The sequence below is a fragment of the Rhyacophila brunnea genome, unplaced genomic scaffold (assembly GCF_057557595.1).
Source record: "Rhyacophila brunnea isolate RB1 unplaced genomic scaffold, BYU_Rbru_1.0 scaffold_18, whole genome shotgun sequence".
NCBI classification, from domain to species: Eukaryota; Metazoa; Arthropoda; class Insecta; order Trichoptera; family Rhyacophilidae; genus Rhyacophila; species Rhyacophila brunnea.
The window spans coordinates 19694745-19721140 of NW_028232837.1; the positions used below are offsets into that span (position 1 = coordinate 19694745).

Sequence of the window (26396 nt, forward strand, 5' to 3'; positions counted from 1 at the left end):
CGAGCCATTTCAGAGGAGTTCGACCACAAACATCGTGACACGAGATTTTTATATATATAGAGATATTGTATTTTAATTTAAAAACTCAAAAAAACGGTGTAGACTATTTTTCAAGCTACTCTGATGCATAAGATAGACACAACAATTTGTAAGTGATCAACCTTAATAGTAAACATACTTTTCAAATCTCAAATATTAAGAGGTATTTTAGCTAATAAAAAAATGGATCCAACATGAGTGATTGTTGAACCATGTAATTTTTAAAGAGTTCCGCATCTGGTTCGGTGCTCTCAACGGTTTCGGTTTCAACACGATTAAGGGGTTCTCTCGGTTCCATTTCCAACTTTGGTAATAACTCAATTTTGGTAAACACTGGGTAAATAATATCAGCTGCCCTAACTCATTGACTTATTTATTTATATGGTTGATAATGTGAATCAACTTGCCCGTCAAGGAAGCATCCATGCAGAATCTATTACCTAGTGTCACGTTGTGGATACGTACCTATACCTTTATTCAAAGTAGGTAAATTCTGACCCATAGAAGAGGATGCAAGATTGTTTGTCTTTCACACAAACCCCCACCCTGCGGCAGGACGAGATCCTACTTGTACTTTGGCGGGCAGGAGGGTTGGACCTTCATCGATTTCGATCACTTTTTACCCTGACTTCTCAACTGGATGGATCTTTCAACTTAACCTACTTTTGGTTCATGGCCGGTCGGACGCCGGCCACATAAAAATCAGTTTTCACTTCATTGGAACTTTCTTTAACATTGTAAATTCAGTGTCTTCAACTTCAAATGAACGAGCGTCCAGCAGATGAATACCATATTGTTTTTTTATTAAAATGTTTTTGTAAAATAGTATGTTTTCGCATAAGAAAGGTTACAAGTCTCCGTAATTTCATGACTCTATAATTATTATACTCCGTAATTTCATGTCTCTGTAAATATTATACTTGTTAAAATAAATTCAATGTTTTTTAGCCCATAATAAACAATTATTGTTAACTCTAAATCTAGTGTTTTCTTTATTTATATGGTATTTCGTTATGTACACACAAATAGAAAGCACTTGGCGCCCTTATTATCTATCAATTTTATCATACACTTACAAGTCTTGTTTATACATAGTTTTCTTAGTCTATTTAAATTCCTTTTTTTATTATATTCTATAGATGCTAGTTCTCTGATAATCACATACATTTTTCAGCGCGATATCATGCCCTGAATAATTTAATCATTCTATTTTACCTTTACGCTTACATCTCACTCATGCTCTATTCTTAACTCACAATTAATCGAATCTCTTTTTTTTATTCACATATTTATAATCCATTTTATCGCATATAACACTAGGTATCTGTTTGTTTAACCAGTTTGAATAGAAAAGCGTGGATTTTAGTACTAAACACATTAAATAATAATATTGGGTGATGTTAATATAATATTACAAAGGTTGTGGGTATTAATTGTCTTTCCATGCGGTTAGATCCATCGACGGAAGATTGCTGCAATCCATCACATCATTACTGAAAGTAAAATAAAACACATAAATCAATGAATTACCAGTGGTACAGTGGGGCCAGGGGTCTAAGACGATTTGGCGATGCCATTATTTGGACGCTAGGATAACTGGACTGTCTCCATCTCGTTGCCGTAATATTTATCAGAATTAACGCTGCCTTGCGTTATAAAGAATGTTACAGATTTTTTGCAAGGCGGTTAAATAATACGCTCTTGCCGAATTTAAATCGGCAATACCAATCGTGGATAGACAAATGATTTCCAATAAACCATTTTTCTTAGTCAATAAATTTTAGCCACAAAATGTAAAGTAAATAAAAATTGTTAATTTGATTGGCGTTTACGTGGTGGTACGTTATTATTGTGGTTTTAAAACATTTTTTTGATAATCCTACTATAAATGGGTTTTTTATGTTGGTAGTTGATGTTGAACGTCAATTAATTCGTGGGAATTTGTATAATGAGGTCCTTTATACTTTTGCCTATTCAACAGTGAATCATTATGCGAGATCCGAGTCAACCGGTTGCCTAACAAGTTGACTACAGTAACCATGGACAAACTTGTTTGACGTTATCCTGATTACAGATATCGATTCATTTTAAATCTATGCGTGGAAACATTCCTGTCAATTTATTGTTCAACATTCAACGGACAGTTGATCGACAAAAATCGCCACGTGGAAACACGGCATAAGATAACAGTACGATAAGCAAGCTATCTGAGTGTCATACCAGAGTTCTTAACACTCCAGTTATTCTAATGTTATCATAGGTTACACAGCCATCTTTATATACCTACCTTCTCCAAGAATCATCAATATTACAACTAATTAAAATGTTATAATTTTCAAAACTGATAGCATTGTCCAGTAAATACACACAATTGATAGATATTAGACAGAACTCATTTAACTGTCATAGATTATAAATACACATTGCAAACAGAGCTTCGCAGTGCATTACGAACATAAGAGATAGATCTAAAAGTATATATGACAAAGAGAGACATACTCAATTGTGAGAAAGAGATATAAGGAAAGTAAGCGGTGCAATCAAGATAGTATTACCTATGACTTGTAAGGTGTAGGATGTTAGAATGTATAGAAATATTAGTCGATCTCGTAAGGTAACTCAAGCTGCCATCACCGAAACGGACGGAATTTATTGGCATCGTAAAGGGAAGGTTAAATAAACTAGATAGAAAACGTGAGTGTCCATAAAGGCATATAGAAAAAAAAACTACACTATCGTCATTTGCCTCCATGGTTTGTTCGTTTGCTGTAGTGTTCAAAATAATAATACAACAAAAAACAAATGAGTTTCATAGAATTAAAAGTATTTCTTACAATCCTGGAAATATCAGTATGAAACCACGAGGCTGGATATCCTTCAAGCCGTCTCCATTGTCGCAAAATATTTTTGATATTGTTACCTTTCGTATCTCATCAAGCTGAGCTGAAACATTAATTGAAAAATATTTAAAATGATTTTGAACGTACCCACGGTAGCCTAGATTATAGAGCAGCCGTCTTTGATTCCATGGGATATCAATTGTGACAAAAACATGTTTTTAAAACGAGTGCTTGATCCAGTGCAAGTACCCAGCACTCGAAATGGAGAATTTTACGAACCGGAGCGCTCGGTGATTTTATGAAAATATTAACATAGTTATAATTTTATGTGTTTTATAAAAAATAAGTGTGTGATTTTTGTTATATTATGGCCTTTCTAGCTCAAACGGTAAAATATTTTTTTTCATGAGACGGAACGACAATGCTGCCGATTTTACGACTCGGAACGGCGCTTCGGTGCGTTCGGTCCATTTCGAGCCTTGCAAGTACCCAATCGTTTGGGAGAATCACTAACAATATAGCCCATATCCGGAAAACGAGCGTTATCCTGAAAACGGCGTTCAGAGATATTGGCAGTTAAACATTTCAGTGACGGATAAACAGCGTACAACGTGTGGCCAGTTTGGACTCTCTACTACCACCTCTTGATGGAATATTAAAATAATATTTGGTGAGTGCATGCATAGGTGTATGCCGCGTAATTTAAACGGATTTACCAAAAAACACCGTTATCACGATAACGCTCGTTTTCCGGATATGGGCTCAAATTATGCCTCGTAAAATAGTATGTTAATACAACACATAACACGTCATATACCTATTCTCTCCTTAAGAGTGAAACATGATAATTTACATTAAAAGGGAACATTAAAATGTGAAAAAAATGTAGTGGATAAGATATTATGAAAGTGTTGTTTCGAAAATTCTCCAACAACCATAAATATTGAACTCAACCCCAGGAATTTTGTTAATACTATACTAATATATAATATTATAATAATATATTGAAAATATGTCACTTTGAAATTTTCGTTTTTTTACCCACTGGGTTACAAGAATATATTTCGAATAAGTAATGTTTTTAACTATCCTGGTATTTTTTTTTTCAAATTCTCTACATAATCCTTTATGATATTTCTAGAAATAAGAATCTCAAAATTACTGGAAAATAATTTCTCGAGACGAGACGATCATTGAAAGGGACGCGTGTAAACTATTTAATTAAAAAAAAAAAAAAAAACAATAGCATGTCTAGAATTGAGGGAAAATAATATAACACCATTAACCATGATGTTAAATAATATTATAGAATTGTCCCTACTGATAAAAACGTTCTGTATCATTGATCTAAGTTAAATACATCGTCATGTTTATGACACCCATTATTGAGGTCAAGGGTATAAAAAATAACTTTGATTAAAGTAAATAATGTGTTTATATTAGTACCTACGGTGGCGGAACATTATTTTCATTGTGATACTAACACGGAAACTGTCCACTTATTTGTACAGTATGACAAAAATCAACAAAATTAATGATGATGTAACAAAATATCTAGTTACACATTGATCAGGCATATTTATAGACCATTTTTTAAGCGCCGCAAGAATCTTTTTTTAATATTACTTAGGTACTTTATATAACGGCACGTGGGCTATATTATGTATACTTATGTTTATATTTAATTATGAATATATTAAAAGCCGGGTCGCACATTAAAACTCGTGTCGACTGCAACACGCCGAAAATGTCAGTGTGATTTTATTGAGAAGACATTTTAATGCTCGTGACTCGAATGACCGAATCAATCAGAACTAGATATAATGTATTTGATGCAAACATTTACATTCGTATATTAGTGACTCATTTATACTGCTCTCACATCTAAGCTCGTCTCGTCTGAAATGTGTCGAATAGTTCTTACATACCCATTCTATACACACGTTATCTTATGGACCTTCGCACACTGTTGGAATAAAACATTTTAGTTTGAAAAAAACATCTGGAGGCACATGCAACTATTTTCACCCGACATGTCGCACTTCGTCATTCATTTTGGCTTGCCGAGTGACGTCACTGTCCTCGCACGGCCTTGCTATATGCACATTAAAGAGGTGCATGTTGCGCTCAGTTTTGATTTATGACTATTATCCCAGTCGAGACAATTTTCAATGTGCGACTGGGCTAAGTGTGTCAGAAAGGGTTTGGGATTTTCGGCAGCGAACGTTGCTCGGGGTAAAAAGGGGATGATAGTTTCCTGTTTACTGCAAATATTAGTTGAGGTGTTAGATTTTGATGAACGAGCCGGAAGCTATGACGTTTTTCAACTTTTATTGTCAGGATTCCGGTATACTTTATCGTGAAAATTTATAGTTTTTTCACACCTAGGTATAGTAAAAGTAATATTTTATAGAGGTACCTTGGGTGAATCCCGACTCGCTGTTTTCGAAGAATAATCTATCAGCCTGTCTTGACCTTCGGAATTGCTCATCCATGATGCACATGAAGGTTGGACCAGCCTGGGAACCAGGAACTAGTGCCTCCAGCGATCCGCCTACTGATAAGTCTACATCTTTGAAGTTCTTGTAGAGTGTCTTCAATATTTCAATATTCTAAAAAGTGGAAAGATCATTCGGTCATACTGGTATTGTGACTATATTAAATTATTTTACCGCATGTTATAATTTTATGAAAAAATATGGCAGAGTATTTTAATGTCTTGTAATCTCATCTGAAGACAAGAGTTTAAAAAAAAATAATGATTTTTCTGATACACAGGCAAGGAAATATTATTTTGATCGTGAACGTAGTTTTGTTCTTTATATATTATCAAAATGTCTTTTTAGTATTAGGAATATAGTATTAGGAATATAGTATTAGTGCTCGGAATCAGCGTTGCCAATTTAGTGTTTTTCGATAGGCATCTAACTTGCAAAAATGCACCTGGCTTGTGGCGTTCTTTCTAGCATTTTTTGATGCCTCCAACAGCTTTAAATGTACTGAAAATACGTCAGATATTTAGTTTTTTTATTTTCATGTGCATCAAATTTTTGATTATCAGATACCTACCCACATATACCTACTGCAGGTAGGTCGGTGCCTATTTTAATAGCGTGAAAAATAAAACAACACAATTTAACACTTGAAACAATAGGAGCATTCATGGCCTTATAGTGGAATGGTACCATATAACTTAATGTGTGCATTGGTATGTGACATCAGTTTGACGATTATCGGAATGACATGATATAAAACATGAATTGCCGTTGATATAATTTAGGCATTTATTGTCAATTTTGATATATTTCTGTTAAAATGTATTGTTTTTACACGTATATACATTTTTCCGATACGCAAAAGGAAAGGTATTGACTTTGTTCTTGGTAGAATAAGTAAATTTACTTGTAATTTTATTTTCACAGAATTTACCATTTTTTCTTGGCAAATAGCTTGTTTTCGTTCTCCTGGCATGTTTTTGTCAACGACAGTTGGCAACACTGCTCAGAATACAGAGGTCTCGCACACTCTCGAGCTGGCCGTTGATTGTATGTAATATTATTACATCTTTATTGCTATATTTCACCCTTTCATCGTGTCATCCCTTAACATAAGTCGGCTGCCTACAAGGTAATCTTTGGTCTATCATCTGCTACCCTCAACAGTTCGTTTGAGCTGCAATCCGTACCTACCAATTGCGAAGGTTGTTATGCCATGAAATTCGGCATTGACTTATGCTGTATTCAGTGACGTCTCGTGGGGGTAGGCAGATTGAGCGTCGCTTGGGGGCGGCAGTTACGCAAAGAGCGGCAAATCGAGATAAATCATTAGGTAGGTATATATAGAAACAGCTACCTAAACTTAGTAATAACGGAAATATCTTTCCATTAAAAAAGCAGCTCACTGGCTGGAAACAAAATATATTAATTACAATAAAAGTTTTAACAGGACTTTATTTTTTTGTCGGGTTCGTGATGTCTAGTTTACTTCCGTTGACTCCATGGACGTCACGTTTTTTAGTGAATGCAAATTTGCGAATTATATTTGAATAATAGGTTGGTACATAGTACTTGCCTAATTTAAAATTTATCCAAATATGTTTTGGAAGTCGTCAGGTGTATTTTTAAATGTACCTATCTGAAACAGTAGACTCGTAATATCGTCTATTGAAGCAGAGATAGGATTTAAATTAGATTTAGTGATGTAGGTATATCTTGTTATTAATATAACCATACAACACATTTCTTAGATATTAAATTAATGAAAGGATGATAAAAAGTAAGTAAGTTAATAAAAAGTACTGTATAAAAAATGTGGAGGCATTTTGGCACTGCCTAAGAGCGGCATTTTGTCAAGGAACGTCACTAGCGGTATTAACCATTGATATTCTCTTAGAATTCTTGGGGAATTCGATACTTTTGTCCTCTCATAATGTGACCGAGGTACTGCAATTTTCTGGTTCTGATAGGTATCTACTACGCAAAACTGCTCGGTCCCTCGGTCAATATTCATCACCCGGACAGTTGAAGGATCGGTTTATATGGTCACATTTCGAAAGCTTCAACTCTACGTGACATTTTCTAGTTCCTCCGTACCATAGAAAATGATTGATAAAACACAACAGCATACCATACGTTATAACTGGTTATACTAGTAATAATTTTTCATTTTCCAAAAAGTAAAGCCAGAAATGCGCAGGAGCATAACAAATATTTAAAATTAAAAAATAGTTTAATTATTATACATAATATATTCATACCTCATTAATTATTAATTATAAAAATACTTATTTAAAATTTTACTACGGTTCTCGTCATGGCCCCCACATCCTGAAGCGGCCCCCAAGGCTAGGATATTTTTCGGGCCCCCCTACCTATCGCCAAGGTTAATGGCAGTGTGACGCTCTACAGTAGCGCTTTCCAAATGGCGTTCCTTTTCCAAATCCACTATAATTATGGAGTTAATTATCACTAATAACACAAGTAAAAATTGGGTCGCACCATCACATATTTGAAAGTATAAGTATGAAACTTTTTTACTATTAGAGAAAATTTGTGTTTATCTCACTTATTTGGTCGACTCGCCACGCCGGCCCCCCATGAGCTCGCCCCCCCCCCTTATCAGCCCCCCCCCATTGTGGGGGCCATGGTCCACGTAGTCCAGTGGTCCAGAGGTCACAATATATTTATGTGATTTTCTTTATAGTCTGGGTGTTTCAGAATCTTTCACTTATAATTACTACTACATGTTCTTGTGTTAAAAAGAAAAGAAAAAAATACATTTTCCTTGATAGTAGAATGAATAGTTATCTATCAATTTTAAAGGGGGAATTCAGGAAATATTTTTCTGTTATTTTAAATGAGGCACGATCCTAAATTATGGGTTCCAGCATAAAGTTCCTAATAGTTTATAATAATTCAGATATTTTTGTACATCGTTGGATCGGCTTTTTACCTAACAATAATTACCCTTGGTTCTATCAAGTCAGCATAGTCATCGAAGCTAGTCGCTTCCTTAATGCCGCACATTTTTCTGTAGTCGTTGTAATACGCGAGCGCATGATCTCTGTCCCGTTGGAAGTCAGTTGCTCTCAAATCTATTCCAAAATTCATTCCTGGACACGTGAACATTTTGTCTGTTATCTAAAATGTAAAATACAAGTATAAGTGACTAAGTAGGTATCCCGATGTCGATTGTCTGTTTATGAAATGGGCAAGGTGCAAGATTTTTATTAAAAATCACGCGTATGCGGATGCTTGTGTAGAAGAAGAGATTATTGATTGTATTAATTAATCACAGTTCTGATTTACTGTAGAGGTTTTATATTTTAACTCTACACATGTGAAGTTGTTGTCTATGGTCATTGATCGACCATAATGCAATAATAATGAATTGAGTCAACAATTCAATTGCAAATCCAGTACAGTCAATCATGAGAGCAACTCCGAATGAAGTTTCGATATTAAATTCAAAATTAAATTGTAACCTTCAGTGACAAAGTATAAAAACAATGTGACTGTCTTATTTTAGTGCCGTGTAAATCATAAATGTTTTTATGACAATATAAAACAATCCATATCAAAATTGTGTGTTATTTCAATTGCGCCCCCGAAGATTATATTATCAGATTATCACACACACGAAGCAAACTTCGACATGCAAATAATATATGTTGGATCCTACAACCTAGAACACCAAGATCCAACGTTTATATTACAATTTATTGGAGATAATTTATCAAAAGGATTCGAATATAATTATGCTTTTAAGTTGTGTTTTCGCTTAAGGGGGGACATGCTCAGCGTAGGTCAAAATAAAGATTTTATTCTATTTTCAAATCATGATCCTGGACATTCCTTAAACGTTGTAGATAATCTTTTTATATAATTTTGAATCATTATTATCCTTTATATTTATTTTAAACATTTGATGACTGCATAAAGTATTTTTATCACATAAAATAGTATTCTTTTAAACCTCTCGCTCTAATATTTTAGAATATCATTATTCGTAGGATGTTTATCACAATTGAATGGTCAATGACATAGCTTATAATTAGTATCTTTAGAATTATCTTCAAATGTGTTAATCTTGCCCATTTTTTGAATAATAAAATGCCTAAATCTTGTCAAATTTGGGATCACAGAGATTATCAATATATTTTTTATCGTAAATATTTCACTATAATAATGTCGACATAAATTATACTGATGGTTTTATAAATGCGTTTAAAAATTAATAAATGTAAAAAATCTAAACACCACTGCACATTTATGTACTGAAATATGACTATATTCTAAAACATTAGAGCGAGAGGTTTAAAAGAATACTATTTTATGTAATAAAAATACTTTATGCAGTCATCAAATGTTTAAAATAAATGTAAAGGATAATAAGGCTACAAAATTATATAAATAGATTATCTATAATGTTTAAGGAATGTCCAGGATCGTGCTTTGAAAATAGAATAAAAGCTCCATTTTGACCCACGCTGAGCACGTCCGCCCTTAAACGTACTTATAATTTTTTTAATAAACTATTATTTTTATTCAACGAATAAGACACAAGATTTCAGAATGTAACATTCCATATACCGAATATACATAATTTGAAAACATCTCATGCATATACACACTAGAAAAAATACCACGCCCGACAGGACTTGATCCTGTATCTGCTGGATTCGCGCTAGTATGTTTTACCTTTAAACCCGTCGGGCATCGTATTTTTTTCTAGTGTGTATATGCATGAGATGTTTTCAAATTACGTATATTAAACGTATAAGTAAAATTAAACACTTTTGCATTGATCGCATATAAGTAAAATTCCATCATTAGGCATTTTTAGTGGCGTGGTAGGCTGTGGAGATTCTACATAAATAGTGCACACACTATGTCAGTCATATTTAATTGTTTTTGTTGTAGCATGGGTAGCAGATATGGCAACACAGGCGACAGGCGGAAAATAAAAGAGTAGGAAACCATAGCAACCGATTAACAACGATACAAGATCGATCGCAACGAATGCGAAATGAATTATTACTGTTTTTAGTATTATATACAATCAAATATAAAGACATTGAGCATAAAACTATTATTCAAAAGTAGTGACTCCGACGTGAGTAGAGTGATAAGAAACGACATACATGCTACTGAACGTAGTAGGTATACCAAATGCTAACATTACCGAACGGCTTTTGGTTAGCAAAAAGTGAAAATGGCCAACACTACCATGCCAGAAGTTAGCGCCCAATAATGCAAAAAAATGGTTCGCGCGATTCAGGCGCAATTATTTACGACAGCGCGGGTCACGAATGAGACCAATTAATTGTATGCAGTGTTGGTACAATGCGACTAGCGAATGTACGAGGTGCTTAGCGATATTGCTCTGCGGTAGCCCCCCCCCGTACACCGTCATAAAGAGGTTGATCGACCATTTCACCGAATCTGAGCAATCCCGATTACGGAAGATCACGCAGATGGAGTTGGGTGAGCAAGAGCCATTGGAACTGTTGCGCCGGATGCAGACTGTCGCAGGCGAGGACCATGAATATATTCATATGGAGTTTGTGGTTGGAAAAAGTCCCGGAAAATATACAAGTAGTGTTTAATAGAATTTTAAAAACCATCTACAATTTGTATTCTTAGTTCAATGAAAACATATAGGTAAGTATGACTGATAAAGTTTAGTATGCACTATTTATGTCGAATCTCGAATGCCTGATTATCCGAACTAATATTTAAAAAATCGTTAATGGATTCTCAAAAACAAACAAACATTACAAAACTGGCCGAGTGGAAGTGGCGAAGATTGTAATGTATATAAGATTTACTTCGTATGAATCATAGTAAGGTCAGCAGCTCAGGAGATAGAGCAATGAAAGATATAAGGTTCGATTTATACATGACTCACCTTTTTGTTTTAGATTTTTTTCTAATATGTATGTTTTTAGGTAAGTATTTCAAAATGATCTATTTTCAAAAATTTGGTTGCAGTTAGAGTTGCAAAGAGTCGTATATTTTTTTATATTTCCTGTTCAATGTTCAAATACTTAATACGGTAAAATTTTCGGTAAAAGTGCCGCAGAGGTGGACATGAGATTTTACAACTTTCTTTTTAGACCAAACCAAACCTAACCCAACCTAATATAACCTAATCTAATCTAACCTACCTCAACCTAATATTATCTCATATAATCTTAGTTTGTGATAATGGTGTATCAAATTGTATGAAAATTTCAAATTTTCAATTAACCTTCTATTGGATCGAAAAGCCGATGCGCGCTGTCAGGAAAAGGTATTTATTATAATTTTCTACATGGAATAAACTGTTTTAGTAAAAAAATATATAAAAGCTCGTGTCCATCTCTACGGCACAATTATCAAATTTTCATGTATGTATAACAGGAATTCTTTTAAATGCTAAAATCAAAAAAAAATTGTAAATTTTAGCAATTTATATTACAATACAATTCTAAAAAGAAAACATACTTCTTCAACAAAGAAGTCATCCGTTTCTTCTTGGTTTTGAGTGACCAAACCCATGGTTAACTGTTCTATGTTGGTGCCTATCTCCAGCGCTTGAGGTCTGTTGAACCAGTTATTAATCGGGATAGTAGATTGGGTCTCACGATTATTATTTAACATTCTGAAAAATAAAAAAATTTATATAAAATAATTAATGCCCGAAGCTGAAATTATTGCCCGAATTCCCCATCGGAAACCTAAAGCATAATTAGAACCAAATTAAAAATACCTAAAAATATCAAATCGTAATGCATTCTGACTTCTTGCAATGGCACGTCGCTTCTCTTCTCGCTCCGTCAAGAAAATATATACCCTTGATAGATACCAAGTCCAAAGGCCAACCAACTTATAGTTTCGTATGTAATATATCTGATTAGATAAAGTAATGAGCTATTAGGGGAGGTCAATTGGCCGTTAAAGCCTATCTAGGGAGAGCTCCACTGGTATATAAATCAGTGGCGAAGGTTTTCTGTTGAAGGTAGGTAGGTTGTGAATTGTGATAAATAACTAAAAAAACCATAATACAGCCTTATTAACAGCACCTACATGCAGTGACGTCCCTAGACAAAATGCCGCCCCATACAGTATTTTTTTATCATCCTTTCATGACTCCAATATCTAAGAAATATGTTCTACTGTAATGATATGTTTAGTTTGAGATCGCAAAGGTCTAGGCATTATTAAATCGATAATCGATGACGGCGTGACGCTTCGATACAGACTAAAGTCGTGGACCGGAGTGGTAGGTAGGACGCTCTGTAAGAGGAGGGTGCATATTTAATTTCGACGACCAACGCAACTTCCGTGCGTACTGGTTAATAACTAAGACTGTAATTCATAAATTTGCACGTGTCGTCTCTGGTCACCAAGGACGTCGAAGGGCCATGGAAGTAAACTAGACATCGCGAACCCAACAAAATCAGGGAGCTGAAAGTTTAAAATAATAATAGGTATTTATATATATATATATATATATATATATATTCCACATGGTTCTTCTCGATTTGCCACCCTTCAAGTAACTGCCGCCCCCAGGCGATGCTCAATCTGCCTACCCCCACGGGACGTCACTGCCTACATGAATTTAAATTTTGTTTATCTTCAGTATTTTACTGAACAAACCATATTATATTATACCTTTCCATAATATATTATATTACCCGAAAAAAAGACAACGGGCACTAAAATAGGTAAGTATATAAAAAAAAGCAATGCACAACTGCGTTCGAACTCAGAAAATCGACGATAGTTGGGCGTTTTGACGCGAGACTATTTAGCTCTAAGTCCAGTGCGCCGACCGAAATGAATTTATATATTTACAAAATTAGGTTAGGCTTAAATACCTACAGCCTCAGGTCATGTGATATTATGAGACTTTTTGTTGTTGTATAAGTCTATAAGTAGTGTCGGCCTGGTTATGCAAGAGGGCAATCAATTTATAATATATACCTGTAGAGACAGAAGACGTTTGTAGATTATATTATTTTTGTAGAATATGTAATTATTATATAAAAACGTTAATAAGCAATTAAAAAATATTTTTATTAAAAGGGTAGGTTTTAAATAATCTCCTTGTATGTCTATTGGAGTCTTGGCCAATAATATATATACATGTGTAGAGCCCAAGTGAAGTATAAACTAATAAAATATTAAGTTAAAATTTGAAAAATATACAAACATTACCTTAGAATTCCAACAATATGTGTATGGAAATATCTGAAGGCGCTGTGAGCATGTTCTTGCGATATTGCTGGGTTCAGGCTGGAGTTATAGTCGTTCACGAATCCAGGGTTGTTGAACGTGATTCCATTATTAACTAGATTATCATGTCCTGGAAGTAAAAACATGTTGCTTTTAAGCTGTGATAGTTTCACCAATTCAGGTTTCCAGTTGTCAGTAGTGAATATCATTTGACAAAGCTGTTCTACAGCCAAATTATTCAGGTCAAATCTCAAGAAGTAGTATTCCATTCACCTCAATAATATAATTTGTATTGTACTACTTTAAAAACACAACAACCGATAGTCAAATATAATGCAAGCATTTCATGTAGGACCAACTAGTTAAAATGATCGTAAATAAGTAGGAGGCCAGTAGTTTAATTTGGTAAAGCATGTTGGCGCCATACCATTTTTTTTCAAGTGTGATTTTTTCTAGTAGGTATATATCTGAGGTGTTTTCAGGTTGTGTATGTTTAATTTTTAATACACTTAACGGTGATAATTAACAATATTATTATTGAAAAGGCATTGTATTGACTCAAATAAAAACATAATACGTAGAAATTATTGTATATACCTGGTTTAATACATACTATATAATATTTTGTTTTAGTTTAATTAATAGTGTTTGGAGCGTGTCTGAACCGAAGCCGGTTTGGACATTCAAGAAGCATAGATGGTATTGAAAAACTGCCCACGGCGAGTGTTATTGGATTCAAATCACGGAGTACCTATATCATAGAGTCATGCAACATGGATGGCTTCTCCTGAGTAGTTTCAGGTGTACCTACACCAGGACAAACTAAAGGCTGCTGCGTGAATTAATTCTGTGGTTTGTTATACGGCTAGTTGTCTTTTCTTCTTGAGTAAGTAGTAGTTCTTGATAAATTGTAAAATATGGTTTTATAATACCATATGATTTTATATCAAGGATCTGTAGGCGATTTTAAATACGAATTTCAAGGCGTACCCGCGTGTATATCACATTCCGTTAAAAATCCTATTTTACAATAATAAACACATGATTTTCTCAGGCCTGGGTTATTGAAATTTGGAAGGCCTTCTCACAGGACATAATGGGAACTGAAATACCTAACGGGTAAGGTGAAGCAGGCAACCGATCTCGAGTAAGGAAGAATACGGGATAAATTTAAACACGTGTCAAGAATACGTCATACGTCGAATACTGACAACTGCTCTCGGTTTATGCATTAACACTCATTTAATATTGGTGTATTACACATACTATTGCACGTCTATAATGCGTGGTTAATTTTCGAAGGACACTCATACATTCAAAACCCTGCGTCAAAATTTACTGTGTTGGCATATAGCCTGTCGGAATTCTATTTATTAATCTGTTATGTGTCTTCTCACCAAAGAAAATTGGCAACCATTCATAGTAAGTGATGTGTTGATAGGCTGCTATAAGAAGTCGGCGTGCCTCTTGGAAGATTTTCTCGTCATCCCAGTTTGTATTTATCTTGGCCAGCTCTGTCGCTAAGCGGTTGTGTTCCCTCAAAAAAAGGATTTGCAGAATGGCTAGCTGAAGGTTCTGATTGGCTCTTGAATCACCTACAATACATAATTTGAGTTTTATTATAATTTCAACTGGCGAACACAAAAATAAGGTAAGAAGATTACATTGTGGATGTGGCTGTAATAAGGTACGATTTTATTTTTCATGATAGCATATTGTTATTTTAAATATTTACGTCTTTATAATAATATGCATTAAGAGCATACATAAGTGAAACGGCAAATAATTTTGAACAGTAGGTGGGACACAATTTCGCACTCGTCGCCAATCGGAGACAGGTAGTCGAGGTGTGAGCACGACAATTTGTTTTGTGATGGCGTCGGAGGAATATATCTTTATATCGTGTAAAGATGGCTAAAAAACGTTACGCATGTACTCGAAAAAGAAAAAATGTCAATGAATATTATTATTATTATTATTATTACTAATATAACAATAAACGTAACATTAAATGGACGCATGTTTAATTTTTATGACAAATTATATTTCGTTAGGCACGCGTCATTTGGATAATCCGCGCGTCGCCTGGTGACAATCTTTTTAGACCAATACTCAGCTGAAGTATAGCCTTAAAGTTTGTCAAGTAAACGAAACGCCCATTTAATATTGATTATATTTGAGAGTTGCAGAATTAAAATGAACCACGAGTTGGAAGAGCTGATTGAACAGCAAACAATCATAAGATACTGTAAGTCCCAAAGACTACGATTGGCGGGACATGTGGAGAGAATGCCTGAAGTTAGAGCGCCAAGGATCATGACGAAGTGGCTACCTCAACGGAAGAGACCCAGAGGCCGTCCAAGAAGGAGATGAGCTGACGCCGTAGAAGTGGACTGGCTTCATATAGGAAGACCCGGTAACTGGAGAAGTGTGGCGAGAGACCGGAGTGAGTGGAGAGCGGTTGTGGAGGAGGCCAAATCCCACCCCGGGATGTAGCGCCGTGGAAGAAGAAGATATTTGAGGGTTGCATGTAAATTGTACGAATTACATTTCGCCATAGCACAGTTTAACGTGAGCTTTCTAACCGGAAAGAAATGGCCGTATAGCATAGATATAAAAAATAACGCTATCTTCATGAAGAATTGCGGACTGGAATGTTCAAATTTTATTATATTCAATAATAACATTACTTTTATGTTGATTGATATGAAATATCTGATAATAAAGTTGTCATTATTATCAGATATTGGATCGGTATGACTTTATTTATACTTTATTCAGAATTATATCATATATTCAGTCAATATTATATACTAGAGTCCGCATTCTTTATGCTAGCGTTCACGTCACGTCGCTCGCGGACCAGTGTTGTCAACCGTACTATAATTATAGTATTTGTACTATAATTTTCGTCTGCGTACTATGTACAATATAAAACAGGTACCTATAGTACGCCCAAAATACTATAATTTTGAGAAATCGGAAAAAAGTTGCCAATAGAAGAAAAACATCGCCAAAATAATCCGTGAGAAGCAAAAAAAATAAATAATCCGCATGTCTAAAAAAGGTGACGTTAATTACTTAACACAGCGATTTCCAAACTGGGAGGCACGGAATGTTGCAAAAAGAGGCGCGAAAAATTTAATACAATTAATGTAGCCACAAGTTTGCGGTTTGCAAATGCATAGTTTATAAAACGGCCGCTTGTTATAAACTACACAAAAAAACAGTTCTATAAAAGGTTGTTTCCAAACCTTTCTGCAAGTATGGAGACTAATTATATAATCCCTCACTTCTATAGTATTGTGAAGCGCAATGGCTATCTCGTAAAAAATGAAATAAAATGGTCAAATTAATCATAATGTGGAAATTTGAGGCAAATTTGTTTAGGAACGATAATTTTGTTGTTAAACTTGTCTATTTGGTTAAAATTTTTAAAAAAATGAGTGAATAAATCAATCCGAGGACCACTAATGCATTCACTGATTTAAAACAACAAAGTGAGGGCATTAATAAAAAATTGGAGCTTTGGAAATCAAAATGACAAAAAAAGTTCGCCATGTCTCCGTTATTTTTAAATGATTCCTATACCAGAGTTCTTGGTTAGTTTGCTAATGCACTTTTCACATTATTTTATTAATAGCAAAAAAAAAGTCGTCTGCGGCGCTGCTTTGTTTCGGAACTATTAAATATTTTAAATATATGGTTGAAAAATCCTGGCCCGGGGGGTCCGATTCGGGATGTAGGGTCCATGATAGAATCCATTTGTCAATGAACGAAGATGAATTTGGATTGACTATTATTGAAATTGATTGTGCTAATAAACAAGCACATTCATCAAAAATTAATGTAATGTATGTAGTAAAACCTTGTTTCTTTTTTTTTCATTTTTGTATTCGTAAGTAGGTAAATTGTTGACTATTTAAAAAGGTGTCTGTATTATTTAATGAAATAAGGGGGGGGGGGGGGGGAGGCGCCTAGATTAGATTTTTTTAAAGGGAGGCGTCGCGTACTATATTTTTTGCCGAAATACTATAATTTTGAAGGCACTATACTATAATTCCACTTTCAAAATATGGCAACACTGTCGCGGACGGTAAGCATTGTGTCATCGCGTTCGACGGTTGCAAGTTTTCAATCGGAGGAAACGAAAGGTAATGCAGTGTTAAGATGCTAAAACGGGGGTAAACCGCACGCTAGCTTTACGGACTTTAGTTATATGGATATATTTATAATTTATTTGCCTAGCCATTTTTTCTGTCTTTCGATTGCATTCCGATAGTTTTTATTACGTATTTTTAGACATGAATTTGACCTTAATACTATACAGGCATCTATTTCTGATACAAAAGTTCACTATTAACTGTGATACGGGCAACTGTATACGTAAAAAAATCTAGACACGATATTTGATGACATTCAGGTGCTTTCCTTAACATATAATAATATTTAGTATCTAAGAGCTTACCAGTTTTATAGCACGTCGTCTCATTTTGAAGGTTGCATGGGCAGTTGGTTTTGATGTTGGTTTCCTGTGGAGGAAAGGTTCTGTTGTTTCTTATTTCAACTTTAAGTTGGCCACCATGCATGCTCCTCAACCCTTTACTCATTTCATCGCTAAGTCCGTACAAATTGGACAGATCCAAATATGACGACACTACATTGATCTGAAAAGAAAAATAGATTTTTTAAAAAAAAAAAATATATTAATATAGTAAGTTGGACGTTGGTAATATATCTAAGAACATTTAGAGAAATCTTTGATCGTTGAATTGAATCAATAAACTTAGTATCAACAATTCCCGGAAGGAATGCTATCAATGCCAAAACGTGTCATTCACTAAGGATCTAATTCCATAGAACGCTAAAGAGTCCGTAACCATTATCGCGCTGACTCATATAAAATATGAACAGGGTTGACTACGAGATATAGTCCAGGATCCCATAGACTTTTCGTATACATAATATGCGGAACGCATTCTGACAATTGGAATGGGTTCTAGGGGTCACAAAGATATATAAAGTCGATGTTGCCAGGCGATATTAGTGGTAAATTTTTTTTTAATGAGGTTTTAATTTTTTTTTTTATAATCCACCAAAAATTGTTCTAAGTTCTTCAATAAAACCAAGACCGAATCAGGGATTGATTGAAAATGTAATAATTGTACCATGCCATCGGTATGGTCGTAGAACGGTTCGTCAAATGGGGTCATGTGGGGTCATCAAATCCACCACAAATGTACAGCTCACTTTCTTCGTTGATGTTTGCAAATGTGGGAGCATTTTTGCAAATACATTTAACAAGCTGTAATTATTTATTTTGAGGGCTCACAAAAAAATCTTTGCAATTAATCCACCACATCTAAGAGACAATCTCCAAGGTTTACATATTACAAACATTTACACTGTTTAAGGGCTTCAGCACAAGTTTATTTATGGAAAAGCTCATCTGATCCACTTTTGAGCCTATTGATTTCCTACAACTTGGCTATGAGTTACGAGAAAATAATTCGTATCCAAGACAAATGACGAATGAACCTCCGCCAAATTATTTAGTTAAACCATGCAAATGTAATTCGAAATGCCTTACATTATCATGTAGTTATAAGAAATCGGCTTTGACATGTATATCATTGTGCAAATGTGTAAGTAGTGTTTGTCAAAACTGTGGTCATGATACCTAAAACAGGTTGAACACTTAACTTGTTTTTCCATTTTTTAATAAACGTGTAGTTAGTGTGGTTAGTGGTTATCGTTATTTCATTTATTCACCTACCTATATATGCAACCTACACTGTTTCTGGATTAACCATAATACTAAAACTAATGTCATATGTATAGATATAGTAAAGAAACCAATTTGGGTGATTCTATACAAAAATGCTACTAAATAAAATAATTTAAGCCAAGGAGGATCCTGAGAATCGATAATTTTTAATACATTGCACTACCCGCTATTTTTATTTTTTCAAATGGGACGAACCGTTCTACGACCATGCCGATGGCATGATACAATTATTGCATTTTCAATCAATCCCTGATTCGGTCTTGGTTTTATTGAAGAACTCAGAACAATTTTTGGTGGGTTATAAGAAAAAAAAAATAAAACCTCAATAAAAAAAATCACCACTAATATCGCCTGGCAACATCGACTTCATACATCTTTGTGACCCCTAAAACCTAATCCAATTGTCAGAATGCGTTCCGCATATTATGTATACGAAAAGTCTATGGGTCCTGCACTAATATACTTCTATCAATTTCTAACTTAATTAAATTTGAGCCTTTGACAACTTTCGACATTAAAGATGGGTAGAATCATTTAGCCATCAATATAATATAAATTTCTGTTTTTGTTTCATACATTAATTCTAGAATCAAACCTAATAAAACCGAGTATCATTGTAAGTTATATAATTCAATCCTCCGGGCGGAGCGGGGTACCTCCAACTACCCCATTCATTTCCAACAACAAGAAATGAGCGATAACAGGAAGTTGCTGTAGTCGCATGGAGAAGACTTATAGTGACATATATATGATGGCGGCAACGCGTGCTAGACGCGTATTTAAATAATGTATCGGCGAAACCAAAGGTAGAGTAATTTTAACATCACTCCTGATTGTTTTAGACGTATTTTTAGCATAAAAAGCTTAACATTATGTAAATTAATAGATCCGTACGCCACGGGAGCGTAAAATGAAATGATAAATTTGGAGGCGTTCCTCATTTGAAAACGGAAGTGCGATTAGCTGCACTAGAGAGGAGCGTTAGTTCACAGTTTTAACACGTGGACAACAAGTTCTTGATCGACAGTAGTATGGCCCGTACTGAGATCATATTGAAATAACGCTTTGTGTTTCCTGTACGTACGTTAAATCGTCACCGCGCATGACGTCTAGTTACACACCACCATCGTTTTACCTGTTGCGCTGGTACTTTGCCCTTGGAGCATCCTAGATCTCTATCCGTTACAGTCCTTGTAAAGTTCAGGCACGTGATGCCAGCCTTTCCCATAGTGGCGTCATCCGCGGGAACTTTGATTGGAAAGCAGAATCGGCCGCATTTCTTTTGGAATTTCTTTTTATGGGAGCAGCACTTGAATGCTAAAACGTATATTGTAAATTATTGTTATAAAGATAAAATATCGACATTTGACATTACAATTAGGTACACATGTGTTTCGGTTGCTTTCAATTTGGTAACCTTATTCACAAAAATACAAAAGTTGACTAACTTTGACTAATTTTATATCAATCGTACGATATAATGCCGGGTCCACACTGGCAACATATCGCGCGACAACCTAGTTAAATTTTACGATAAGTATGATAATTTTCGTAAAATTTCTTAAGCAATTATGATAATTATCGTAAAATTAAGCGAGGTTGTCGCGCGACATGTTGCCAGTGTGGACCCGGGATAAGGAAGCGGTATTCAACATTTTCGTGATTAAAATTTACTTTACTTTTACATTACATTCCCATAAAAATAGGTAATTAATAATACGGAGCAAGTATAATATATTTATTAGTAAAAGTTCGAGTCTCTTTTGGTACACATATTTTCAAAAAGATTTTTTCTAATATCTATATTGGTGTTCCAAATTATGTATATTAAAAATTTCTTAATCAAAATGGGATTGTCATGACCCATTTCCCAATCGGGGTCGATCCACTGATGGATGAAGACTTCTCCCAGTTCCTTCTACGCTTCTCGGTCCCAAGATATTCACTGCCACGTACATCCAGCAGATGAGTTCTGAGTTCGTATAATTATCTAACGGGTATTTCAGTATCCTTTGGGTACCATTGTATGACAGCATTTGTCCAGCGGTTGTCCACTCGCCGGCCGACATGTCCAGTTCATTACCCTTCATCTACTTGGCGACCTTTATAACACCGTGTATTCTTGACTGCCTCTTTGTCCATTGGTTTCTTTTATGATCTTTCCGTGATGTCCAACATGCACCTTTCCATGCCACGTTACGCTACGTATAATTTTTGGGTTTATTTTACATTAATGGTTCATGTTTCTCACGTATACGTGAGCACTGGTAGCTCACATTGGTGGAGAACTTTATGCTGAAGACACAATGGGATGTCATTTTAAAGATACTATTCAAGCGCCCAAATGCGCACCGTATAGATAATATATATAAATAAACTCATCGCAGTATAAAAAGTATTGAATGATATGTCAAATGCTAGATGGCGCCCTCACTCAGCCCCATTTATACTGGTGGATCTATACCAAGATGGTTCTGCGAGCTATCTCGTCATACATACATTCATACACACTTACTGTCATTTTTATGGAAGATCTATTCAGGCGACTTGACTGGGAAAACAGTAAAATCGTCATAAAGAGCGAACACCTCACCTGCGTGCGCTTTGTAGACGACATTTGTCAATTTTGACAGTTGACAAGTCTTTGCAAACTACCCAGAAAACCTTCAGCCCAGGATGCAGAAGATTGTAAATGCAAATTAGGTTTAATGATAGCTGTCTCTAAGATAAAAGTAATGATAGATTGCTTTGCTGAGCCAGAAGCGATCTTCATCAAAGCATAGTATTAAAAACTATAACATTTATTTATTTCAATTTTCTTACGTCCTTCACGTTCTTTCAGCAGAGACATATCGTGAGCTACGAACTGTCCAAACTGCATAGTGAGGACTGGCCAGAGTGTATTTTCAACCTGTCCAGTTAAAAAGAGAGACGTCCGAACGAGTCGTGCTGGTGGAAGAGGGTCACCTTTGCTCCCCACACGAGGCGAACTGATACCTAGAAAAGAGGGTAACGGGTTCTTAATTCAATTATTCTGATGACATTTATGACACTAGAAATCTATTGGGTATTATAGATTTCATTCAAATTTATGTATCTTATATCCTGGGTCTGGCAAGTACACATATTGTTTTTCAATTTGTGTGTGAGTCAGGGTATGGACCTAATAGGTTGAGCAAGTGGCTGACATCCATTTCTCGTAAAAAACAAAATCTGTTGATACAAACCTCTACTCTGTGGAGGTCCATATGACCTATTAGGATCGGACATGGTCGAAAAATATATATACACACATATTATAATATATTATGTATATTTGTGGGGGTTACTGCCAAAAGTTGGTAAGTCTCGAAATCATGTTATGGAGTAATAATTATTGCAAGCTGAAGTTTGTCATGCCTTCTAAAATCAGCCATAATGCAAATTTTTTTTGTAGTTTATGTGCATGTTCTATATATCAGATGACCTTGGATTTTTTTAAGCACATATATTTATATATATATAAGTACACATAATCTGTCAAATGCTCTAAATACCTAAATTATCGACTTATCAACTTTTGGCAGCAACCCGCGATGTAATATGTGTCATATTTGCAATATATGTAATGTGTAATATATGCAATAAGTATATGTAATATTTTACATTTATATACGTGTCCGTGGTTATATCTTATTACAACGTTTTTATAAGCTCGTATTCTTGTTTGTCCAGTACAAATCTTGCAATCGATTTTTAACTAACTTCCCGACTAGCTAGACATTTGAAACTTTTAGAATATATCAGAACACGATGCCAATGCATTCTTTTAATATCTACTTTTAGCCATCTTTAAGCAGAATTGAATTCATTTTCAGTTAATTCTATTTTGTATGGAAAGTTATTTCAGAAAAATCCGTAAAAAGTAAAAGACTATTATTGGTTGCTAAGGGGGTCGTCCTAGTAACTAAATTATTAATATATATGTGCGTTACTATGGAAATCAAAATGAAATGTCAAAATGACATTTCAGTATTCTATATTTGTTTGTTTGTTTGTTTTTTATTTACTTCATATCAAGTACAAGTTTGAGCATATTGAGCATAATAATTCAACAGAAAATTTAAAAACGTTGTTTATAAAAAGTTCTTTTTATCTTTTTTAAATTTTGAAAAAAAAATCCCTTTTATTTTATTACCCATAAATTGTTTAATGTATATATTTCCAATAGTAATTAATATTTGAATCTGTTATTGAATGTTGACTAAACGTAAATACGTCTGTATGATTTATTGAAATATTTTTTGTAAATACTTTTGTTTCATTTTATTTTATTAAATTATGTTTCATTAATTTTTAGAATAGTTGATGCAGTTTCCCTAATGTTATACGTATAAAGAATTATTAATATCTAATTGCTGTAATTGTATTTTAATGGTTATTGATTATTATGGACGTTCGTTGCAATGTATTGATAGGTATTTTGTTGTTTTTGTTCATCAGAATCAAAATAGGCCTCAGGCATAAAGCCCACCAAAAAAGCGTTCGGTGCGCTCACTACTAAGTAGGCCCCCTCCCACCCGCGCATTACCCTTCACCTATGTAATAAGGGGCCCAAGAAGCACAAAATAATAATTATTATTAGCGTCCTCATAACAAAGCAATAAAAATATTATATTATTTCTCGGGGCTTGTAATTACGCAATAACTAAACAATGAATTCTCTGTTATTAAATAATGACTTCTCGCCCGTCTATCGACGACGCTTCCAGAGCGTGATTTTGCTCGCCGTGTTCAATGAATGCATTACGTTGTATTTTCGTTAATTCATCCGGCTGAAAAGCCACACAACGGTGACTCATGGGGCAGGCGGGCACAATGCGTCGTCAAATCCAGTGTGCGCTGGCGTATTTGATTACGTTGTATTTTCGATGATTCACATAGAAAATGCGCGAGCGCCCCGCAAGCCTGCTTTATTGGACTTTATGCCTCAGAGTAATGATAGTTGAGGCCGAATTCAAATACTCTTTGCGTAGACGAATAGTTTTCTATTTTTACGAAAAAGGTATTTTTCTCAGCAAATACATTTTTGCATCAAGTAAGTATGCTAGTTAGCGTGCGCAAGTACTCGTACTTAAAGACAATATTAAAAAACATATATATTATATATATTAAGGGCAGAGTACGGTTTCCGTATGCTGGCGGTAAAAGTCTGTGATATGTGCTGTTGGGTACTCCCCATTCTGGATGCAGGAGATTATTGCAAGATCCGTCCAGCCTTCGATATTTGGAATCAGTACAAGGTTTCACCTTCAGGCCGCAGCAAGGAGGCATGAACTTCTCTGATCTAAAAAATATTTGAAATTAACAAAACATTATTTCGAGATTCTCACAATAAGAAGGTTGGGCAAGGCACAAACATAGTTGGGGGGGGGGGGGGTCGTGAATTTTAATTGAAACGACAATCAATACTACAAAGCTACAAGGCTAGAAAGAAACAAATATTTACAGTAAATTTGAAAAATAATTCTTAATAAGCAGATTTCAATATTTTAAATGAATATCTTTCTCTCTTTTTATCCTTAAATGTGTAATAAATATTTATTGCGTCGATGAAATTTTATTTTTATACGGGGGATTAATGTCAAGGGGGTACAGCTAGCCTTATATTGTTTGGCCACAGTGTACTGGACCTCCGCGAAAAGCACCGCTGACTTTATATTAAATATCATCATCATCATCAGCCTGAATCTATCCACTGCTGGATGAAGTCCTCTTAAATCTGCTTCCACTTCTCTCGGTCCTGTGTATTACGTTGCCACGTACTTCCGCAGAACTTTATCATTTCATCGATCCAGCGGCCTCTAGGTCTACCTTGCGGACGTTTTGTACTTCTTGGATACCACTGGATGACTAGATTTGTCCAACGATTGTCTCTTCTTCGAGCTATGTATCCAGCCCATCTCCATTTAAGGCTTTTAATAAACTATATTACATCGCATCATGCCCAGCATGCACCTCTCCATACCACGTTGTCCTACTCTAAGTTTCTGGATCTCTCTTATATCCTATATTAAATATAATTAATAGAAATTATAAACAACCTGCTTACCTTTTAGGTGGATAAACCAACGTTGCTTCAGCCTGATCGATCTCATTCGTATAATTATTCGATGCCCGAAACGCTATCGGAGCTGATTTCGCCATGTCTGCGATCAGAACCGATTTCGACATTTTTGCGAACGGAATTGGTTTCGCATCGCCTGTGATCGGAACTGGTTTCGCATTAACTGCGATCGGGATGGAGGACAAAGAGTTAAGCATGACCGAGGTTTTCACTTCCACAGACACTACCGAAGTTACCCCCAATAATAATATTATAAACTGAAACATTTTAATCTTATTTTAATTTGAGAGAATTAATACATATTCATCTGTGAAACTTCACGTCTCGAAATCTAGTTGGTTGCAATTTGGCAATGCTTATATGCACGTTTTTATGTTTGCATTAAATACATAAATTGGACGTGTGTATAACAACTGTTTTAATAATGATCGCGAACAAACAAATTATAATATTGTATTTCTTATATTAAAGGAATTGCTAAACGCAATGATATCTTGATGTGCTTCCAGTATGTTTAATATCTCGTCTTTAATCTTTCAACACAAGTTTTAATATGCATTGGCTACAGTGGTGTATTTGTCAAAAATCATGAGGCACCTATATGTAAAATAATTAAGGCATTACTTCAGCTGGGGCATGGTCTAAAACGATCGTGACTATGCGACGCGAAGATTGTGCAAATGACGCGTGCAGAACAAAACATAATTTGTCATAAAAAGTCAACATGCGTCCATTTAATGTCATGTTTATTGTTCTATTACTAATAATAATAATATATTCATTGACATGTCTTCTTTTTCAAGTAAATGGGTAATGTTTTTTAGTCATCTTTACACGATTTAAGAATTAGTTCCCCCGTCGCCATCACAAAACAAATTGACGTGTTCACAGTTCGACTT

At 34.8% G+C, this 26396-nt stretch overlaps 1 protein-coding gene across 1 annotated transcript; it reads right to left on the reverse strand.

Moving 5' to 3' along the window:
• Positions 1-1297: 1297 nt before the first annotated feature.
• On the reverse strand, positions 1298-25830 carry LOC147073293 (salivary peroxidase/catechol oxidase-like). The gene is made up of 12 exons (XM_085945393.1): positions 25483-25830; positions 24557-24717; positions 22215-22388; positions 20527-20708; positions 18072-18270; positions 15001-15198; positions 13586-13733; positions 11867-12023; positions 8345-8518; positions 5299-5491; positions 2874-2982; positions 1298-1532 (listed from the first exon to the last, which is right to left on the reverse strand). The coding sequence occupies exons 1-12, from the start codon at positions 25761-25763 to the stop codon at positions 1469-1471; spliced, it is 2040 nt and encodes a 679-aa protein (XP_085801519.1). The 5' UTR covers positions 25764-25830; the 3' UTR covers positions 1298-1468.
• Positions 25831-26396: the final 566 nt, after the last annotated feature.

What these genes read in the sequence shown, in the direction of transcription:
- LOC147073293 (XM_085945393.1), bottom strand. Translation starts at nt 25,763, where the DNA reads ATGTTTCAGTTTATAATATTATTATTGGGGGTAACTTCGGTAGTGTCT. An exon ending in ATGACTTCTTTGTTGAAGAA is followed by an intron (nt 8,519 to 11,866) that starts GTATGTTTTCTT and finishes TTTACATTTTAG; the next exon opens with ATAACAGACAAAATGTTCAC. An exon ending in ATACTGATATTTCCAGGATT is followed by an intron (nt 1,533 to 2,873) that starts GTAAGAAATACT and finishes TTTTACTTTCAG; the next exon opens with TAATGATGTGATGGATTGCA.